Source organism: Ceratotherium simum, chromosome 29 (genome assembly GCF_057802395.1).
Source record: "Ceratotherium simum simum isolate JZ-2026a chromosome 29, ASM5780239v1, whole genome shotgun sequence".
NCBI lineage: Eukaryota > Metazoa > Chordata > Mammalia > Perissodactyla > Rhinocerotidae > Ceratotherium > Ceratotherium simum.
The window spans coordinates 6,485,744-6,504,240 of NC_141928.1; the positions used below are offsets into that span (position 1 = coordinate 6,485,744).

Here is an 18,497-nt window from a genome sequence, read left to right on the forward strand (position 1 = left end):
AGCCCCCAACTCCAGCCCCAGACACGGGAGGTGGGGGGATGAGGACACCTGCCCCCCCCCCCCGCAATTTCAGATTCGGTTAAGGGAGCCCGGTTTTCTGGACCCTCAGGGCGTGGGTCGGGCTCGCGGGTTAGCTGGAGGCAGGGGACTCCCCAGGCCTTCTCTGCGGCGCTGGGACTTGGGCGGAGGGGCGGGGGCCCCTGCCACCCCACAAGGAGTCACTCTCCTCATGCCCCTTGGCAAAGAGCTCCCTTCACCGCGGGGTCCGGCCTTTGCTGAGCCAGCCTCACACCTGGCAGCCACGGACTCCGGCCCCTGAGCGCCCGGTTCCGGCCAGTAGTCTCCGACATAGCGGGGTCTGCATCGGGGCTAGAGTAAGGAAGGAGGCAACTGCCAGCCTTCAGACCCAGAGGTCCGCCTCGAGGCTGATGCCTGGGAGAGGCTGCACCGGGCGGAAGGCGCGACCGTCGGGCCGGCGCCAGCAGAGGGCAGCCCTGCGGAGGAGCGAGCGCGGCCGCGGGTTAGGCTCCCGGAACCTCCATTCCCTTCCCGAGGCCGCCGGGGAGTCTCACCGGCTCCGGCCTGAGCCGGGGGTTCGCGTCCGAGGGGGCAGACAGAGTCCTGGCACGGGAGCCTCCCCGGCGCCTGGGCCTTGGTTTCTAAGGAGACCTGGTGGAGGGGAAAATGCTCCCGGGGCGGCGGAGACTACGTCGGGGAGCGCCGCCAGGAGCCGCGAGCTCAGTTCCCGAGCCCCGCAGCTAACCTCAGCGCCTCCGGCGCACTTGGGACCGTCCTTCTCCTCTCTGAGCCTCAATGTCCTTGTCTGTGCAACGATTTGGGTCGGATTTTGTGAATTGAGTTTTTCTTCCCGCCTTGTCTCTTTGGGTCAGGTCACTTTCCTCTGAAAGCCCCCATGATTTTGCCAACCCCAGGCCACCCTTCACTGAGAAAAGCCCTCAAGTCTGTGGGTCCCTCCGACCTGGGGCACTGCATTTGGGTCCTGGCCCCCCGCCTCAGAGTCAGAAGGTGAAAGGACCGAGGGCTCAGACCTCGGCCAGGGAGCCGTATTCCTTTCCCCAGGACCCGCAAACCCAGGGAGCGCAGCTGGGGACGGGGCAGAAGCGGAGCCCAGAACAGCCTGGCAGCTCGCGCGCCCGCTGGCCCCGTGCGTCTCCACCGCGCGCTCAAATTTTGTGCTTCTGGTCTATCCGTAAACCCCTGGGAAAGGGGGACCTGTAGAGAGCGTCCAATCTCAGGGCCCATTGGAATTGCGGAGCAAGGCCCCCGCGCGTGCATCTCTCCTCGCTGAGACTGCGAGGGAAAACATTGCAGGTTCCGGGGTTTCTCCGCGGATGAAGCGTGTCGTTTCCCGCGGGGCCCAGGCGCAGAGTGTGCCCGCGCCGAAGCCCCCTCCCCTAGGCCCGGCGGGGCCAGAGCTCGCAGGCGCCGCCCCCCCTCGCGCCCGCAGGCCGCGGTTCCGAGATCTCTTTAATATTCATGGGCGTTAATAGAGAGGCCCCCAGTATATCGGTCCATTGTGGGCGGCTGTACGGCTTGAATAGGCCCCGGCCCCCTTTCTTCGGCGCAGCTTCCCGAGGGGCCGGGCCAGGAGTGAATGGCCCCGCTTCCCGCTCCGCGCCCCCTCCCCTTTCGGGGAGAACATCTTTATCCCCGCCGCCGCCGCCGCCGCCGCCCGGGCCCCCATTCACGCGGCCCGGGCTCCGGGCGGAACGAATCAATCGGCCGCGGCTCTTCGGAGGTCATCCTCGTGGCCCAGGCTCCCCCTTCTCCCCGAGCCCACGGGAGTGGAGAGAGGGAGTCAGCGGCAAGCCGACGGACACACGGACTGAGGGACACTTGGGGAGTGAGGGCTGGGGGGTACCGGGAGGGGTGGCCGGGTCGGGGCAGGTGAAGAGGGACTCGGGGTCCGCGGCCGCCCGGGGCCGGCTGATTGCTACTTGTTGCCCCGAGCAGAGCAGAGCGCGGAGAGAATGGGAGTCACGGCCCAAGCCCGGAGACTTGTCCTGCCTCCCCTAGAGACACCGGCGCGCACCCCTTCGGGCCTGGCAGCCGCAACCTCGAGAGCCAGGGCAGGGGGTGGGGGGCGGCCCAGGGGTCCCCAGGCCCCGCGGCCCGGCCTGCAGGGCACTTTCGTTCTCGCCGGTGCGCCCGAGTCCGAATACTGGGGCGTTCGGAGAGGAGGCCAGGTTCCCGGCTCCCGCGCCCTCGCTCGGCTGCCCTGGCCCCGGTGGAGGGGGGCGCGAGTCGGTCAGGCGGGGACAAGGCGCACGGGACCCCGCCCCTCCAGCCCTGCTGGCCCTCGGAGGCGCAGAAAGGAGCCCATTGTCCGTTGAGAAATACATTTTGGGGGGCCGAGTGAAAGACCGTCTTTCTTTTGAACTCTGGAAGAAAGTCTTCTGCCCTCGCCCCTCGGAGGGAGAGATTTGTCCCCCCTCCCGGGGGCCCCGCGCGCCTCCTCCTCCCGAAACATCTGCCGGGGGAAAATCCACCCTGGAGGGCAGATCGCGCTCGCTCTAAGCCCCGCGAACTCATTAAAAAGATATTAGCGGCGGGGGCAGGTCCTGCGCAGGTATCGATCGGCCGGAATGAGCCCGAGGAAGAAAAGGCAAAGAATTCGGACGCGCCGCGCCCCGGCCCCCTACCTGAGTCCCCCAGCCCCCTGCGCCCCAGCCCCGCGGCGGGAGTGGGGCCCCTGCGCCGTCCGCGCATCCCGCGGTCGGTGCGTCCGGCTGCCTCCCGCGCGTCCTCGCCGCACCCCCGACCCCGCGCAGGGCGCCCCCGCCTCTCCTCGCCCGCACGCGGTCCCGTCTGCTCCCTCCGCTTCCCTCCTCCGCTCCATCGCCGCCGTCGCTCTCCCCATCCCTGCGTCTCTCTTTTCCCCTCTCCGTCTCTCCCTCCTTCCCCGCGCTCTCTCCTCTCTCGCCTGCCCTCCCGCCCCCTCTCGGCTTCCTCCTCCCATTTCTCTCTCCTGATATCTGAGTCTCAGTCTTTCCAGTCCCCATTCCCGCCGTGGCCCAGGGAAAGTCCTTCCTCGCGTGGGACCCGTGTGGCTCCTCCCCGGTTCCCGCAGGACCGCTCAGGGCTCCAGGGCATCCCCGCCGGCGCGTACAAAGGCGCGACGGGCTGCCGCGGTGGGGCGGGGGGCACGGGCCGCAGCAACGGTCTCAATAGACGTGACTCAGCCGGGCCTGCGCGGGGCTGCCGGGCGGAGCGGCGGCCGCGGCGCGGTGAATAGGGACAGCGCCCCTCCCTCGGTCTAATTAGCCTCCGCGGCCCGCAAGAGACAAAGGCGCGCCCCGGGGCGCCCACGTCGAGGCCTCGTCGCAGAGCCGGCGCCCCGGCCGGCAGGTGACCGGCACGCGAGTCTCTCTGGGCGCCGAGGGCGGGGTGCCCCCTCCCCTGCGCCTCCCGGAACCCTCCCCAGCCCTCCGATGCCAGCGCCGAAGTCCGGGCAGATCAATGCGGTGGGACGGAGGGCAGAGACGCTCAGGGAAGCTCCGACCCCGGGAGAGGCGCGGCAATGCGGGAGGCTGGCGCAGGCTTCTGGAGGCAGAAGGGGCCGAGAGGGAGGGAGACTGAGGCGGAGAGAGGCCGGGATGGAAGGATCTAGATGAAAACCAAAGTGAAAAGTGGAGACACAAGGACACGGAGAGCTGAAGGAAGCAGAGGCAGGGATTCCAAAAGAGCTCGAGGCCTGGGGAGACTTTTGAGAGTGAGAGAGATGGCTGAGAGGCAGGAAGAGGAAGGGATTGGGGTGCTCAAAACACAGAGCTTGGGGTGCGAGGGGAAAAGGGTCCGGGGGAAAGCAGGCAGGAGGGATGGAGAGAAAGGGAGGCTGGGTGGGGTGGGTGGGAGATGGGCAGCGCCCTTCCCTGCCCCTCTTTCTCCAGGCCTCTGGCCTCGGCCCCTCACCCTCACCGGTTTCCTGCATCTCTGGTGAGTCTAGGAGCAGCCAGAAGGAAGCCTTCCCAACTCGTTCACACCCCCTTTTTTCTCCAGAGGCTCTTCCCGCTCCACACTTGACCTGCCTGGCCCTTCTTCACCATCTCTGGGACTTCCTGCCTCAGGGCCCTTGCACTTGCTCATCCTCCAGGTGGATGGCCCCAGAGCAGAGGAGGTTGTGACAGTGAGCTGTGCCCTAATGCTGCTGCTCCCCACTCCCACCTGCTGCCATCCACACCATCTCCTGCCTCAGGAAGAATCCTGGACGCTCTGGTCACTCCTTGTTCAACAAACATTTCCTGCCTACTGTGTCCCAGGCCCTGTACAAAGCCCTGGGGGCCCCAGGGTGCCCAGGGCAGACCCAGTCTTGGCCCTCTCAGACCAGCTTTCAGGGGGGTGGGGGTGCACCTTGGTGGGGCCAGAGGTGGTGGCAGCCTCTCCTAGGCCAGTCTGGTGTCTCTGGTGCCTCGCTGGCTCTGACACCTCTGTCCAAGTGGCTTCAAGCTCATCTGTAAGGTGGGAAGAATCACCCGCCTGTCTTGTACAGCCCGATGTGCCCCATGAGTGAGCTCATGCCGAAGAGATGTCTGTGGCTGTCATTCCTATCTCATGCCGAAGAGATGTCTGTGGCTGTCATTCCTATTGTTGCCCCCTCTCCAAAGACCACTCAGCCCCACATGTACAGGTCTCCTGGGCGCATCAGGAGATGCCCCAGGCCCCAGAGACCTGAGGATGTGAGTCCGGTCTTGGCTCCAGCAGCTACTGGCTGGGAGCCAAGGCACCTAGTTCCCCTCTCTGAGCCTCAGTTTCTTCATCTGCAAAATGGGGATAACAATAGAACCTCCACTGGGAGGGCTGTCATGAGGAATAAAAGACATCATGCCTGAAAAGCTCATAGGGTGGAGAAAGTACTCGATATACGGACAACACTGACAATTCATTACATTTAAAAAGTAATGCACGGTTGTGCTTGGAAATTCGGGAGATAGGAAAGTATGAAGGTGGGTACCAAATATGGCCTACAAAGGGACACTGAAAAGCAAACCAATATGCTAAGGAAGTTGACCCGTATGCTAAGGAGTCTGTGGTCCACGTTTTACAATAGCGATTGGAATGGGGAAAAAAATGAATAATAATAATATAATTAACATTTGCCAGGCACTCACTAAGTACCAGTGCTTTTAAGTACTTCACATGGATTTTCTCAATCCATCTTCACCCCAACACACTGGAGTAGCTGCTATAATTATCCCCATCTCCCAGAAGGGGAAACTGAGCCACAGAGAAGTTAAGTGTCTCAGTCAGGAACACTTCTGGCCCCAAGCAACAGTGGACCTGACCTTGATGGCTGCTCAATAAAACAAGGGGTTTATTTTTTCACATATCAGACTGCAGAGATAGGTGGGTATCTGTGGGCCTTGGCTCAGCAGCTCAAAGATGAGAGGCCTGAGGTTCCCTCTGTTCTCACGGTCACAAAATGGCTGTTGCAGCCCTGCCATCCCATTTGAGGAAGGAAGGCAAAAGGGGCAGTTTCGTTGACGTGCCCGTGGTCACACACAGTGAGCAAAGAGCAGAGCTGAGACTCAAACCCAGGCAACTTGACTCCAGGGCTGGGCCTTAATTACTGTCTCGTACAACCTCCTGGCTGGGCTGCTGAGGCCAGAGGCACTGTGACTCAGGAACCTGTGTGTTGTCTGCCAATCCCAAGAGGCTGTTCCAGTGGGCAGGGAAGCAGCTTTCAGGCTTCGGAGGAACTAGGCGTGAGGCATGCGGAGATGAACTCCACAGTCCCTTCTGACCTGTCCAGCAGCCTGGTGATTGGACTGGGAGCTCCTTGAGGGCAGGGAGCATGCTTGAATCTTCTTTGGTCTCCGGGGCCAGCTCTGGGGCCTGGTACACAGTGGGTGCTCAGCCAGTGAATGAATGATGGCGTGGATGGAGACGTGATGGCATGAGCAGGCTCCAGAAAGACAGAGAGGCCTCTGGACTTGCCTACCTTCTCTGGGTGGCACGAGGAAGCCTCTGTGTCCCAGCAAGGCATTTGGGGACCTCCAGCCCCTACCGAGCTGGCACAGCCAACAGGCCAGGGCAGCCCAGATCCTCTGAACCCTGTGACCCAGCCAGGACGTGGGAAGAGATGCTGAGGCCCAGCCACAAATGCTCTGACCTAAGTAGCCATGAGCAAGCAGGATGACGTGTCCTCAGACGTGAGAGCCAGAGCCAGCGGGACCCTCTGCAGGGTGCTGGGCCCACTCAAGGCCCTTCTTTCCCTCCTACTGGCCCCAGCCAGGGCCTCAGACTCCCTAGGCCTTTCCGTCTCCAGCCTGTATCCCGTCCACACGGCGGGATGCGTCTCCTGTAGCATCTCTGTCATCGTTGCTGTCCTAGTTCCAAAATCGTCAACAGCACGGAGGACAAAGAGGCAACGGTTCCTGCTCTCTGAGAGCGTCTTTTTGCTCCCATGCCGAGTGCTGGGTCAAGCACACGCTTGTGTGACTATTGACCACTCATAGCAAGTCTGCAAGAGATGTCCCGACATTCACCCCATTTCACAGCGGAGGAAACTGAGGCTCAGCAAGAGTAACGAGTGACCTCTAATCCTGTGCCCTTCTCCTCTCTCTCTATCCTCTGGCTCCCTATAGCCAGAGAATAAAATCCCAGGGGTTGCATCTTCATATCAATGTGCCCCCATGCAAGCCCCATGCTCCGGACTGTAGAGGTGTCAGAGAAAGGGTGTAAACTGGGCTGAATGGAGATTTTTAATTTTAGACTCATTTACCTACTCCAATCTTTACTTACTCCCACCTCTCCCCTCCTCTCTGTCTGGAGGCAGATTTTGGGCAATGAGCGAAGACAAACTCATCTGAAGACCAGTTACATAAGTCATAGCTACAGCGCAGGGGAAATCTGCTGCTCCGGATGTCCAGTAAGTCACAAGTTGTATTTATTCTGGAGGCTTCTGGACACTCCAGACTCTCAGATCACCATATGGTTATTTTAATTATACAAATATTTAATGCACACCCACAATGTGCCAGGCTGAATCTGGAGCTTAGGGACATCCAGCAAGCAAGGGCGAGTCGTGCCCTTCAACATCAGCCCAGCCCTGGCAGCTTGCAGTCCCTGGAGACTTTAGCGACAGGTGGATTAGTTCAACCAGCATCTATTGAGCTCTCGCACTGTGCCAGCCCTGTCTGAGCACTGAGAGGCCCAAGAGGACCCATCTGGTTTCTGTCCTCAAGATGCTGATGTTTTCTGAGCAAGCCAGGCACAGCCACAGTGCCCAGACTATGCTGCAGGATGTTAGCCAGAGTCTTGGAATTCGTCATGAAATTTCAAGGAGAAAAGCCTTGCATCCTTGTTTTCCAGCTGGTCGGAATGTCCTCTTGTTCCCCACAGCTCTCCTGAAGGGGCTGCTTAGAACCACTGGCCCGTGGCGCCCAGTTCTGTGACCAGACCCACAACCCCCATGAAGTGAGGAGCTGCTCTTTCACATGCCCAGATGGGAGGCTTCAAGTGTGTGATGAGCAGTGAAATGCTTTCTTCAGATGAAATCTTACAAAGGAATCTAATTTAGAAAGAAGGTATAAGACTTCCGCTTTCAGCTCCAACACGGAAAGGACTTGGAAGTCATCACTCCCGTCGTTACATCAAGAAAAGCTGGACAAACTGAAAATCAAGTTTTCTTGGGCCCATCAGAGAACTGAGATTGCAGAGCAAACTACCACCCTGTAGTCTGGAGAGACGGGGAGTCTGGGGAACCACAGCTGAAGCTGTTCACCTGGAGCAGAATCGCTGGGGCCGCAAACTGGGAGGAACATGTAAATGGTGGTTTTGACGAGTTGCTGGAGGCTCAGTGTGGACTGGCATCAGAGTGAGAAAGTCCTGGGCTCCCTGGTCTTGGCGGGCTCATGCTTTCATGGATTTTCCCTCTAGGAGCCCCACCAGGTGCCCTAGGGGAAGATCTGAGAGGACCCTCTAGTGTCCCTGGCTGGGGTGGGGAGAGAGTAACTCTGACGAAACACATCCAGAGCCTGATCACAGCTGGGGAAGGGAACTCCTCTCCTCTCCAGCCTTCCTGTCTCACCCAAGGGGGAAAAACAAGCCAATACAGTCAACAGGGGCCAGGGCTTCCAGAAATTCACTGGGAGTTGCTGCAACCAGAGAAGAGAGTAGGTAGCAGGGGGAAAAGCTCTACGGTGGAGAAACAGCCTGAGACACGGGCCCACTCAAAGACTGACATTTAATTGGAAGATTCTAGAACGCTCCCCCTCTCCCACACCTCACCAGCACACCAGTGGGGCTCCAGTAGGCTAACGGTGGATTACAGCTGAAAGAGCTGCAAGACTCCAGCTCTATCTGAGGAGGAGCATGTAGGGAAGCCACAGTCGAGAGAGGAGGCAAAAAGAGGCACTAAGAGAATTTGAAGCCTCCTGCAGCTACAGCTGCAGCACACATCGCACAGCCTAATTCCTGGACAGGTTAACACACACCCTCACACTAAAAGCCAATCTCCTCAGCTCCTATGATCTGATACAACGTGTTTGGCTTTCAACAAAAAATTATAAGGCATGCCAAAAGGCAAGGAAAACACAATCTGATGAGACAAAGCAAGATCAGAACCAGATCAGATATGACACCAATGCTGGAATTATCTGACAGGGGATTTAAAATAACTGTAATTAATAATGTAAAAGGCTCTACTAGAAAAGGCAACATGCAACAGAAAAGGCAACAGATGGGTAGTATAAGCAGAGAGATGGAAGCTCTAAGAAAGCACCAGAAGGAAATGCTAGAGATCAAAAACAGTGTAACAGAAATGAACAATGCCTTTGATGGCTCATCAGTCAACTGGACATGGCTGAGGAAAGAGTCAGTGAGCTTGAATACATGTCCATAGAAACTTCCCAAACTGAAGTGCAAAGAGAAGAAAGAATGAAGGAAACAACAGAATAGCCAAGAACTGTGGGACAATTTCAAAAAGTGCAACATACACGTAATTGGGATACCAGAAGGAGAAGAAAGACAGAGGGAGCAGAAGAAATTGAAGTAATAACGGCCGAGAACTTTCAAAGATTAATGACAGGCAGCAAACCACAAGTCCAGGAAGCTCGAGAACACCAAGCAGGATACAAAATAATAATAATTCTTAAAATCTCCCAAACAAAACAAACAAAAAGAAACAAAACAAATAACAACAAAAAACCAACACACAAAAAATACCACACCACACTAGGTATAACATAGTCAGACTGCAGAAAGCCAAAAAGAACAGATACAAGTGGAATTGAAATAGCAAAAGATTTGTAAGTTCACATTTACAGTATTTCCTTGCTAGATAGTCTGACAGTCGATGGCAGTAGTGAGGTGATGATAGATTCAAAACAAGGAGTTTGCAGATGATGGCTTCACAGGAGCCTCAGCATCCGAGTTATTTCTGAATCGGTTGCACAATATGGGTGTGATCCTGATTCAGAAAAATAAGCTGTTGTTAATAACAATAGTTTTTGAACTGCGTGTTATCTTAGATACTCTTTAATAAAACTGATTCAAAGAGAAGGTGTAGGAGGGAAGTTTTTGTTTCAGAGTTGAATTGTTAAGTAACCAGTGCCATGCATAAACAAGCCCCTCTCCTGGATGGCAAGCTCTGTGAGGGAACAAGTGGCTTTGCCTTATCCTCCTGGACTGAGCACAGTGCCTTGAATACAGCTGGTGCTCAGCAGTATTAGTTGTGGGTGTTAACTGCACAATGACCACTGGCCACGGTGAGCTGATTTGCTTGCTGGAGACTTGCCTGGCCTCTAATTGAGCATGGAACTCAGGAAGGAACTGAGTAGTAAACTTTTGGGTACAGTTTTGCTGGAGAAGATGCCTGCAGACCAGGCTTCAAAGACCAATCCAGAGTTAGAACATTCCTCATCAGGATTGTGAACAGCAATGGCATACCCTGATGGAAATGAGTTAAGCAAGTAGCACAAGTTGACATGTTGCAGGTCTTCAGTGGGATAAATTGTGGTACAAATTATAGACCAATTGTTCTCATGAATATATATGCAAAAATCCTAAACGAAAATATTAGCAAATCAATCTGATGATATTTGAGAAGGGTAGATAAATCATTACAACCAAGTGAAGTTTATTCCAGGAATGCAAGGCTGGTTTAACATTTGAAAATCAATCAATGTAATTCACTATATTAAAGTTTAAAAGGAGATAAATCATGTGATGATCTCTATAGATGCAGAAAAAGCATTTGAAAACTTCAACACCCATTCATGACAAAACTTTTGGCAAATTAGAAACAGAAGGGAACTTCCTTATTGGATAAAATGTGTGTACGACAAATGTACAACAAACATAATTAATGGTGAATTCTTGAAAGTGTTCCCTCTGAGACCACAAACAAGACCAGACAGGATGCTTACTCTCACTAGTTTCAGTCAACAATGTACCAGCCGTCCTTGGCCAGAGCAGTAAAGCAATAAAAAGAAAGAAATGCTGTGAGGGTTGGAAAGGAAAAGATGACACCATCATTGTTCTTAAATGACATGATTCTGAATGTAGAAAATCCAAGTGAATCTACAGGCTATTAGAACTAATAAGGAATTTAAGTAAGGCCATTGGAATCAAGGACAATATATAAAAATAAATTATATTTCTACAACCAGCAACAGAGAAATGAAGAACGAAATTTAAAAAATACTGTTTTTCAATAACACCAAAACATCAAAAACACAGGAATAAATGGAAAGAAAGATGTGCAAGACCTCTATACCGAAAACTACTAAAATCATAGAGAGAAATCAAAGAACTAAACCAAAGAAGGGATATACCATGTTCATGGATTGGAAGACTCAATATTGTCAGGTTGTTGATTCTTCCCAAATTGATCGATAGATTCAATGCAATCCCAATCAAAATCCCAGCAGATTTAAAAACATTTTTGTGGGGAGTAGGGAATTGATAAACTGACTCTAACATTTAGATGGAAACGCAAAGGGCTGAGAATAGCCAGGGCAATCTTGAAGAACCACAAAGCTGAAGGACTTACTATAAAGGTACAGTAATTATGACAGTGTTGTATTGGCACAAAGATAGACAAGTAGATTGAAAAGTGGAAATGCAGTATATAACATACTTGAGTGCATAGTGTTTTTTAAAAAAATTATAATTAAAAATGTGTAAACAGGGCCGGCCCTGTGGCCTAGCGGTTAAGTGCATGTGCTCCGATGCTGGCGGCCCGGGTTCGGATTCCGGGCGTGCATCCACGGGCCGCTTCTCTAGCCATGCTGAGGCCGCGTCCCACATACAGCAACTAGAAGGACGTGCAGCTATGACATACAACTATCTACTGGGGCTTTGGGGGGAAAATAAATAAATAAATAAAATTATATAAAAAATGTGTAAACACATTTAATATATTTTATTGAAATTTGAATCAAACAACTGTGGAACACTTGACCACAGCCTAACACAATTTGGAAACTAATTCCTGAGGAAGGGAACCTGAGATGAAGAGATGTGACCTGTTCAAGTCACAGAGGAAGTCACGGTCCACCTAGGGAACAAAAGCCAGGCCTCTGATGCCCCAGGTGACTGTTCTCTCCCCTGCACTGAAGAAAAGGCAGTGTTGGGGAAGAACATTTCCACATATACACTCAGACAGGTGAGCTAGGGGCATGACATCAGTCCTGGGAACAGAACCATTGTCCCCGTCCTGTCACCACCCAATCTTGATTGTCATCCTTCCCTTAAATGCAGAGCTGCAGCTGAGAGCACCTGACCGCACCACATGAATGGAAGGTGTGTGGATGTCTGGTGTGCACTTGGCAGAGTGGCTGCAGTGAGTGACAGCTGGGACAGTTGGGGGTCACCAGGTCCCTGTGGGTGCCAGGACCAAGGCACCTGCTTCCCAGAGAAGTCAAGATCAAAGAACCTGACGCAAGAGGGAGAGACCTAGAGGATCACAGACTCCTGTTCAATGCCCTTGAAGTAAGATTTCCTTCAGTGTCATCTTGTGGGCCAGAATCGAGCAGCCTCAATCCACCCCCTTGCTAGCCAAAGTCATCCCCTACACATCTGTGTGTGGGCGGGGTCCTGGCTTCTCCCAGAGTTGCCTCACCTGCCCCTTGGGGGCTACTCTTTCCTAATGACCTAGGTGCCATGACTCCAGGGGACCACGAGCTGGACGTGGGGTCATGGTTTCCTGGAGAGATCAGGAGAAGATAGAGGGTCAGTGCTGAGGCCGACATTTTTTTCAGATCACACAGTCTGTTTCTGGTGCTCATGGTGGAGCAGAAAAAGCCACCAAAGCAGTCAGAATCCCTGGACTCATGACCATGAGCTGCCGTTTCTTGAGTGCTCATTATAAGCCAGGTGTCAAGTGCTTTATATACGTGTCATTGACTCCTACCTGAGCCCCGTGATTAGGTAGGTAGTTCTTATCCCTGTACTGCAGATGAGGAAACTGAGGCACAGAGCCTTAGTCACGTAGCGGTTGAGTGTTGGAGTCAGGTCTCAAAGCCAAGCTCGAGTGTCCACACGTTTACATCTTACACTCTGCTGCCTCTGGTGGGCCGACCTACTAGGTCCCTCTAGAACCCAGTTAGGTGTCCCTTGCACACACGCCCGTTTCTGTCCACAGGAGTGTCCACAGGACAAAGGCCAGCCAAGTGGGCAGGCTGTGCAGTCAGACTGAGGGCTGAGCCCGGCTCTGCTGCCTGCATCGCTTGGGGTGACTGGCAAGAACCTATTCAAACCTGTTTCCTTGTCTCTGAAGTGGGCCCCAAGAGTAGCAGGAGTGGATTCTCATTATTTGTGGCAGTTCTGTTCTATAAAGTCACCTCGAACCTGAATCAGAGAATCTCGAACCATTGCTCCCAGGGGACACATGGGGCTGGGCTCTTTTGAGCCAGTGGTCACAGCATTTTCATCAACCAATCAATACATAACCTTGTTTTATGTGTGTTTCTGTTGAAAAACACCATATTTAATATATATTGTCGACTCATCAACATTGAGCTCTCAGCCAACAGCACCGTGACTCATGTCTGAACAAGGCTTATCTAACACCTACTTTTCTATCTCCTCTGTAAGGCACATCACAGCCCTCTTGTGCTTAGGAACGCTAGACAGCACGACACTCGGGGGCCATTTAAATAGCAAAATCACCACCGGAAGGCACAAAAATGCAAAAACCATGGCACTAAATAGCGTGTGAGAAGGAGACTTGCTCACGGGAGGAGAGCTGAACAAGGAGGTGGGGGGCTGCCTCATTTGCCTCAGCTGGGAACAGGCGCATCAGGCAGCTCGAGTTTTTTTTGCTGCAAACGATCGCAAAAGTGCGGTGAGCATTGATTTTCAGGTTATACAGAAATTTTAGTAAGTAGGTGAATTTGCAAACACAGAATCAAAGATAATGATTGACTGTAACCCACTTACGGGGCCTGGCCCTCGGTCGGCGCTCAGTGATGACGTTTGGGGCCACTTCCCCACAGTATCAATGACCTCACTTGGTGGCGACTGTGGTGTCTCCCCTCCTGGACTGCGAGCTCCCCGTGGGCAGCCGTGACACTCTCGATTGAAGCCCTAGATGGAGCACAGCATAGAACCGGGCAGAGAACCGGCCCCTGCACACTTGTGGGAATAAGGGCAGGTCACTGATCTCCTGCCTCTGAGCTCCCACCTGTAAAACGGGAGGGACAGTGCTGTCCACCTCCCAAGATGTGGAGACCCCCATCAAAGGAGATGCCTGGAAAGGGCTGGAAGTCCCTTGCTGGAAGCTACTGAAAGGCCCTCAGGACAAAGGCCAGCGGAGTTCCATTGTTTCACGGGTTCATTGACGAGGCCTGTCTTCACTTCCCCTTCCACCCCGCACAAGACGCGGGCCCAGGGCCAGCACCCCCTGCAGAATTGAGTGTCAAGCCGCTTTCTGGCCATTAATCGCTAAGAGTCTATCAGGACCATTTGCATTAGCCCATCTTAAAAAACCCCAGCTGGGCCCCAGTGGACCAGAAGTGGGGCTCAGGGAACAGCGCCACTGTCACCAGCTCGATGCTGAGGTTCCATGGTGTCCAAACGCCCTCTTGGGCCTGCAACGTGCCATCTGTGCCCCAGCCAACCCTGCTAGGGGAGCCGTAGGACATCATGGATGGCTACCACTTGAGAGGGACGCTGGAAAGACAGTGTCTCCTCCCTATTGAGAGGCCGGGCAAGGATGGAGGCACGCTGCCTAGAGGACTCCCCACCCCAAGACCAGACTCTTTGGTGGGTTGGGAACAGCCCAGCCGGGTCCTTGAATATTGAACTTGGGCAGCTGGCAGAGACTAAACGTGCGCGTGTGGTGGAGGGTGGGAGGTAGGGCGAGGGTTCTGAAGACAGGACTGGGCACCTGCCCTGCCCCCCACCCCCCCGAATACACACTGTCCTTCCAGTGATGACCATGCAGCTTCTTAATGGAATACAATCGCTGAACTTGGTACATTTCAAGCACTTTAGCCTTCCAGGACAGCAGACTGCTGATGAAAACCATCTTCCTTGGGCGCCATGTTAATGAGAGGCCAAATTTCATATGCTTGCAAACTTTCCCCCCGCCTCCTGCTGTACTGCACCCCGCCTCCCCCTCAATAAAAGGTTGCATCAGAGAGAGAAAGAGAGAGAGATTTCCATAATTTATAGTATGGGCATTTCACTGGGGACAAGCGCTAATCTGTACTTACCGATACATTTAAGAAAATGCATCCTCCCGCAAGCCTGCACCATTTATGACTCTTGGCACAAACCACAATGCTCAGTCTTCAATTAAGGGACACCTTAGGGTTCATTATCACACAATCGCTCCCTGTGAACCATGCCAAATGCTGTTTTGGCACAGAGCTTGGAAGATGAATTAGAAGGAAGTCTTCTCTGTAATGCCCTCTCCCTAACTCCCATTACCATCATCAGCGTTTATGCCCTCCTCTTGCTCGACCCCCTCCTTCCTTCCAAGTGGCTTTTACTATTCAATTTCTCAACGTCAAACTCGATTCTCTAGAGGTGTAAAGATGCCACATCTCCTTTTTGTCTTCCGGCTCTCAGCAGGCCTCAGAACGGCTGCAGATGGGCTGTCTCCTCACCCCTTTTCCTCCTAAAGGAGCCGCAGATGCTTGTTTTCCCCTCCTCTTAAAGCTTGGGGCAGAGAAAAGAAAAGGGACCAGAATTGGAAAGGCACACACGAGCATGGGCCATAAGGAGGGTTCTGAACAGGCTCCTAACAGCACTGTGCATCTAAATTAAGAGATGACTCCATACACAGCTAGCAGCAGAGGCAGGGCACGTGCAAACACTAAAGCGCAGAGCTGTGCTCAGAGCCAGTTGCTTCCATCAGCGGCAAAGGGAGGAGGAAAAACAAGGAGACCAAGGCTGATCTTCCTCACCCCTCATGTCCCTCTAGTCCAGGGCCCACTCTGCCACAGCACATCCTGACACCGCAGGGCCCTCCGTGATTTAAACCTCTGGGTAAGGACACCCCCTTTTTGTTTCCTTAATGAAAACAAGAAAACAAAATGAGCACATTTGCTGGCACTTTCCAGCTCTCCCAGCAACCCAGTGTCCCACAGCGGGCATGGGGCTGAGACAGAATAAACGCCACCCACTGCACAGCCACAGGCTGAGTGCAGGGACAGGGAGGGAGTGGGCCACAGGCAGCCGCAGCCAGGAACACGTACCAGGCAACGGTGGAAGGAAGTGGCAGCCAAATCCATCAGGCCAAGAGCAGACCCACATTAGGTGCTAATTTCTGGGGCGAGCGTGTGCCAGGCAGGGCGTGTGGGATGTGTGGAGGCGGGCGGGGGGGGGGGGGGGGCGTGCTGACTCAGTTACAGGAAAGCATGCCGACCGGGCTGCAGAGCTGACCACGGCCTCTTTACCGTGACTCCCTGAAATGAATCTCCCAGCTCCACTTCCGAGGGCAGCGCCTCTGATCGAGGAAACTTGTTAGTGACTTCTTCGGTGTCACACCCATGTCAAGAGACGCTTAGATGTGACAGGTAAGAGGGGCTGGTGGTAACCAAGGCTCTCATGTCAAACTGTCAAATTATACAAAGCCATTAAAATAAAATTAGCTTAATGAAGTAGCTAGAAATCTAGGTTGTGCACCGACTAAGCCGGGTAGAGGCAGTGCGAGACGATAGGCTAGAAGTGCAAAAATCCTGGCTTTTTGTATTTCAGGGGGCAGGGGGCAGCGGGCAGGGGGCAGGGGGAGTAACAAGAGAACGGAAAGCAAACAGACTAAAAATACTTCGCCCACAACGTGTCTTGTGGGAATTTTATTATATAGAGTGTAAAAGGAATTGTCAGTCAAATAAAAAGAACACTTTTTTTTTTTAAAACAACATGCATAACATTTTCCAATTGCCTTTTTTAATAGTTAGACATTTCAAGCATTATAACGAAAATACGGAGAAAAAACCGAGACTGTAACTTCAGTACGTTTCAAACGGAATGTCCCTCAGGTCAATTAAAGATGCAAGAAAAAATAGCTTCAATTCCGTTTTTCTTTCCTTTAAAAATACATGTTATCTGTACAAGATACACTACAGTAAACATTGGAAATCATATTATCCCTTTTATTAAATCAAAATTATTTAATTCATATTGTGGTTAATACTAGATTTATTTATTCATCTAGTTAATTCGACAAATATTAAGAAAACATTTAAAAGAAAAAAGCAAAAAACACCTTGGAATTAAAAAATAGTTACATTTTTATGCGGTTTAATGTTCCACAGTATTTGTTAAAAGTTATATCGAATTTCTTTTTAATATTAAAAATAACAGTATTTATATTTCTGAGAGAATAGAGAAAGGTTTTTTGTTTTGTTTTTAAAACAAGCTTGGAGGTCTTAGATACACACTTGCAACTGGTAATGGAGACATGAACAAACATATGCGAAACACATGAAGACATTTTTATATTACCCCTCCAGAACTCTAGAAATTATACAAACCCTATAAAACGCCCCCTCCCAACCCCTGCTGGACAGCAATACAATTACCTGTCTCAATTCAGAATTCACATAATTAATTACAATACATAATAGTTCAGTTTTTTAAAAAAATGCAATAAAACCAGACAGCCAAGATACAAGAAATTAGAAGTATAACATTTTATGAATTTACACATTTAAGAATATTTAAATACTGTTTAAAAATTTTTTAAAAGAATTTGTTACATAACCACCTAAGACTTCCAAGCCACTTTCCGTTGCAACAGAAAAAACTGTAAATAAAAAGACACGCAAAAAACCAAAACAAAACAAACACACCATGTTGAAATGTCACTGCTCTGAGGCACATTCTGGTGCCTGAATTTGCAGGTATTGCTCCAAAAAGAATCCCAGAGCTTACACATTTGAAATAACAAACAAAAATAATGAAACAAAAATTATCAGCAATTTTTAGTAACTAATTTTCCCGATTTTTAGAAAAATTCTGTTAATCTAAATATAGTGTTTCACAGAACAAAACAAAGGTTTTTCATGAAAAGGTTTGCAAATCTAAAAACCTCTGTTACAAACAGATTTTTGCTCACAAGGATTTCGGGGAAAAGAAGAGCCGCAGGTCACCGTCCTACTGCTCCTGTGGAGGAAGGGGGAGAGAGGTTAGCCTGTGGCAGCAAGTTCTCAGTTGTGTCTTGTGTCTGGGCGCTGTCGCGAGGAGGTGACTCCCCTCTGGCTCCACTACGGGCGAAGACACACACAAACAGGCCAGTGTCTCAGCACCTTCCCTGCCTCACATCACGGGATCTGGCCCAGACAAAACCTCCCTTGAACAGGAGGTCCTGGCGCGTCTCTTTCTCCAGGGTACAATGGGCGGGGAGAGGGGAGCGAGCTAGCGACACGTCTCCTTGGTCACCCACCAGCCCTGACACCTGTTTCCACTGGGCCCAGGCCCAGAGAGCCAGAGAGTGTGGCTGTGAGATGACCAACCAGCTCTGGTCCAGGGCCTGTGGTGACCGACACACCATCACGGGAACCTGACTGGCATCAGGTCACTTGGAAAATGCACCTGAAAGACGCCCTGCAGGAGCTCTGGCCCTCTTCTCTGTGTTAACAAGAAAGCCGTTTTTGGCCTCTGTCTGGACAGAGTCCCCCAGGTTTCTGCTCTGCCCTGCCCAGCCTTCAGAAGGCAAGGACTCTCACTCCTCCTGCTGCCCCTCACTGCTGACTGAGGCCAAGGGTGACAGCCTGGCCCACTACCCTCTTCAGGAGTGGAGGGGCGTGACTGCCACAGTCCCTACTGGCAGTGCCAAGCTTGCCCAGAGTCATCTAAGCTTGGCACTCTCATTTACAGCTGGGGAAACGGAGGCCCAGGGGGAGAAGCTGAGTGCCACTCAGCACTGCCATCTGGGGCCTGGACGAGGGAAGACCAGGCACTTCCTCGTCGGGGCTGCCCAACCAATTCCTCACCCACTTGGCCCCAACCTGTCCTCTCTGGGGCGAGGAGGGGCTGGGCTGGCTGCAGCGGGGCTTCAGCAGACAGGCCATGCTGAGCAA

The 18,497-nt window shown here is 52.6% G+C and overlaps 1 protein-coding gene across 4 annotated transcripts in view; it reads right to left on the minus strand.

Annotated features, from left to right (window-relative positions):
• Positions 1-16,237: 16,237 nt before the first annotated feature.
• Positions 16,238-18,497, minus strand: part of FUBP3 (far upstream element binding protein 3) — a 49,504-nt gene continuing 47,244 nt past the window's right edge. For all 4 annotated transcript variants that reach the window (XM_087418916.1, XM_014782262.2, XM_004423582.2 and 1 more), the window contains one exon: positions 16,238-17,580. In XM_087418916.1, coding sequence (XP_087275042.1) covers positions 17,564-17,580 — 17 coding nt within the window. In that variant the 3' untranslated portion in view covers positions 16,238-17,563. The remainder of the gene's footprint in view (positions 17,581-18,497) is intronic.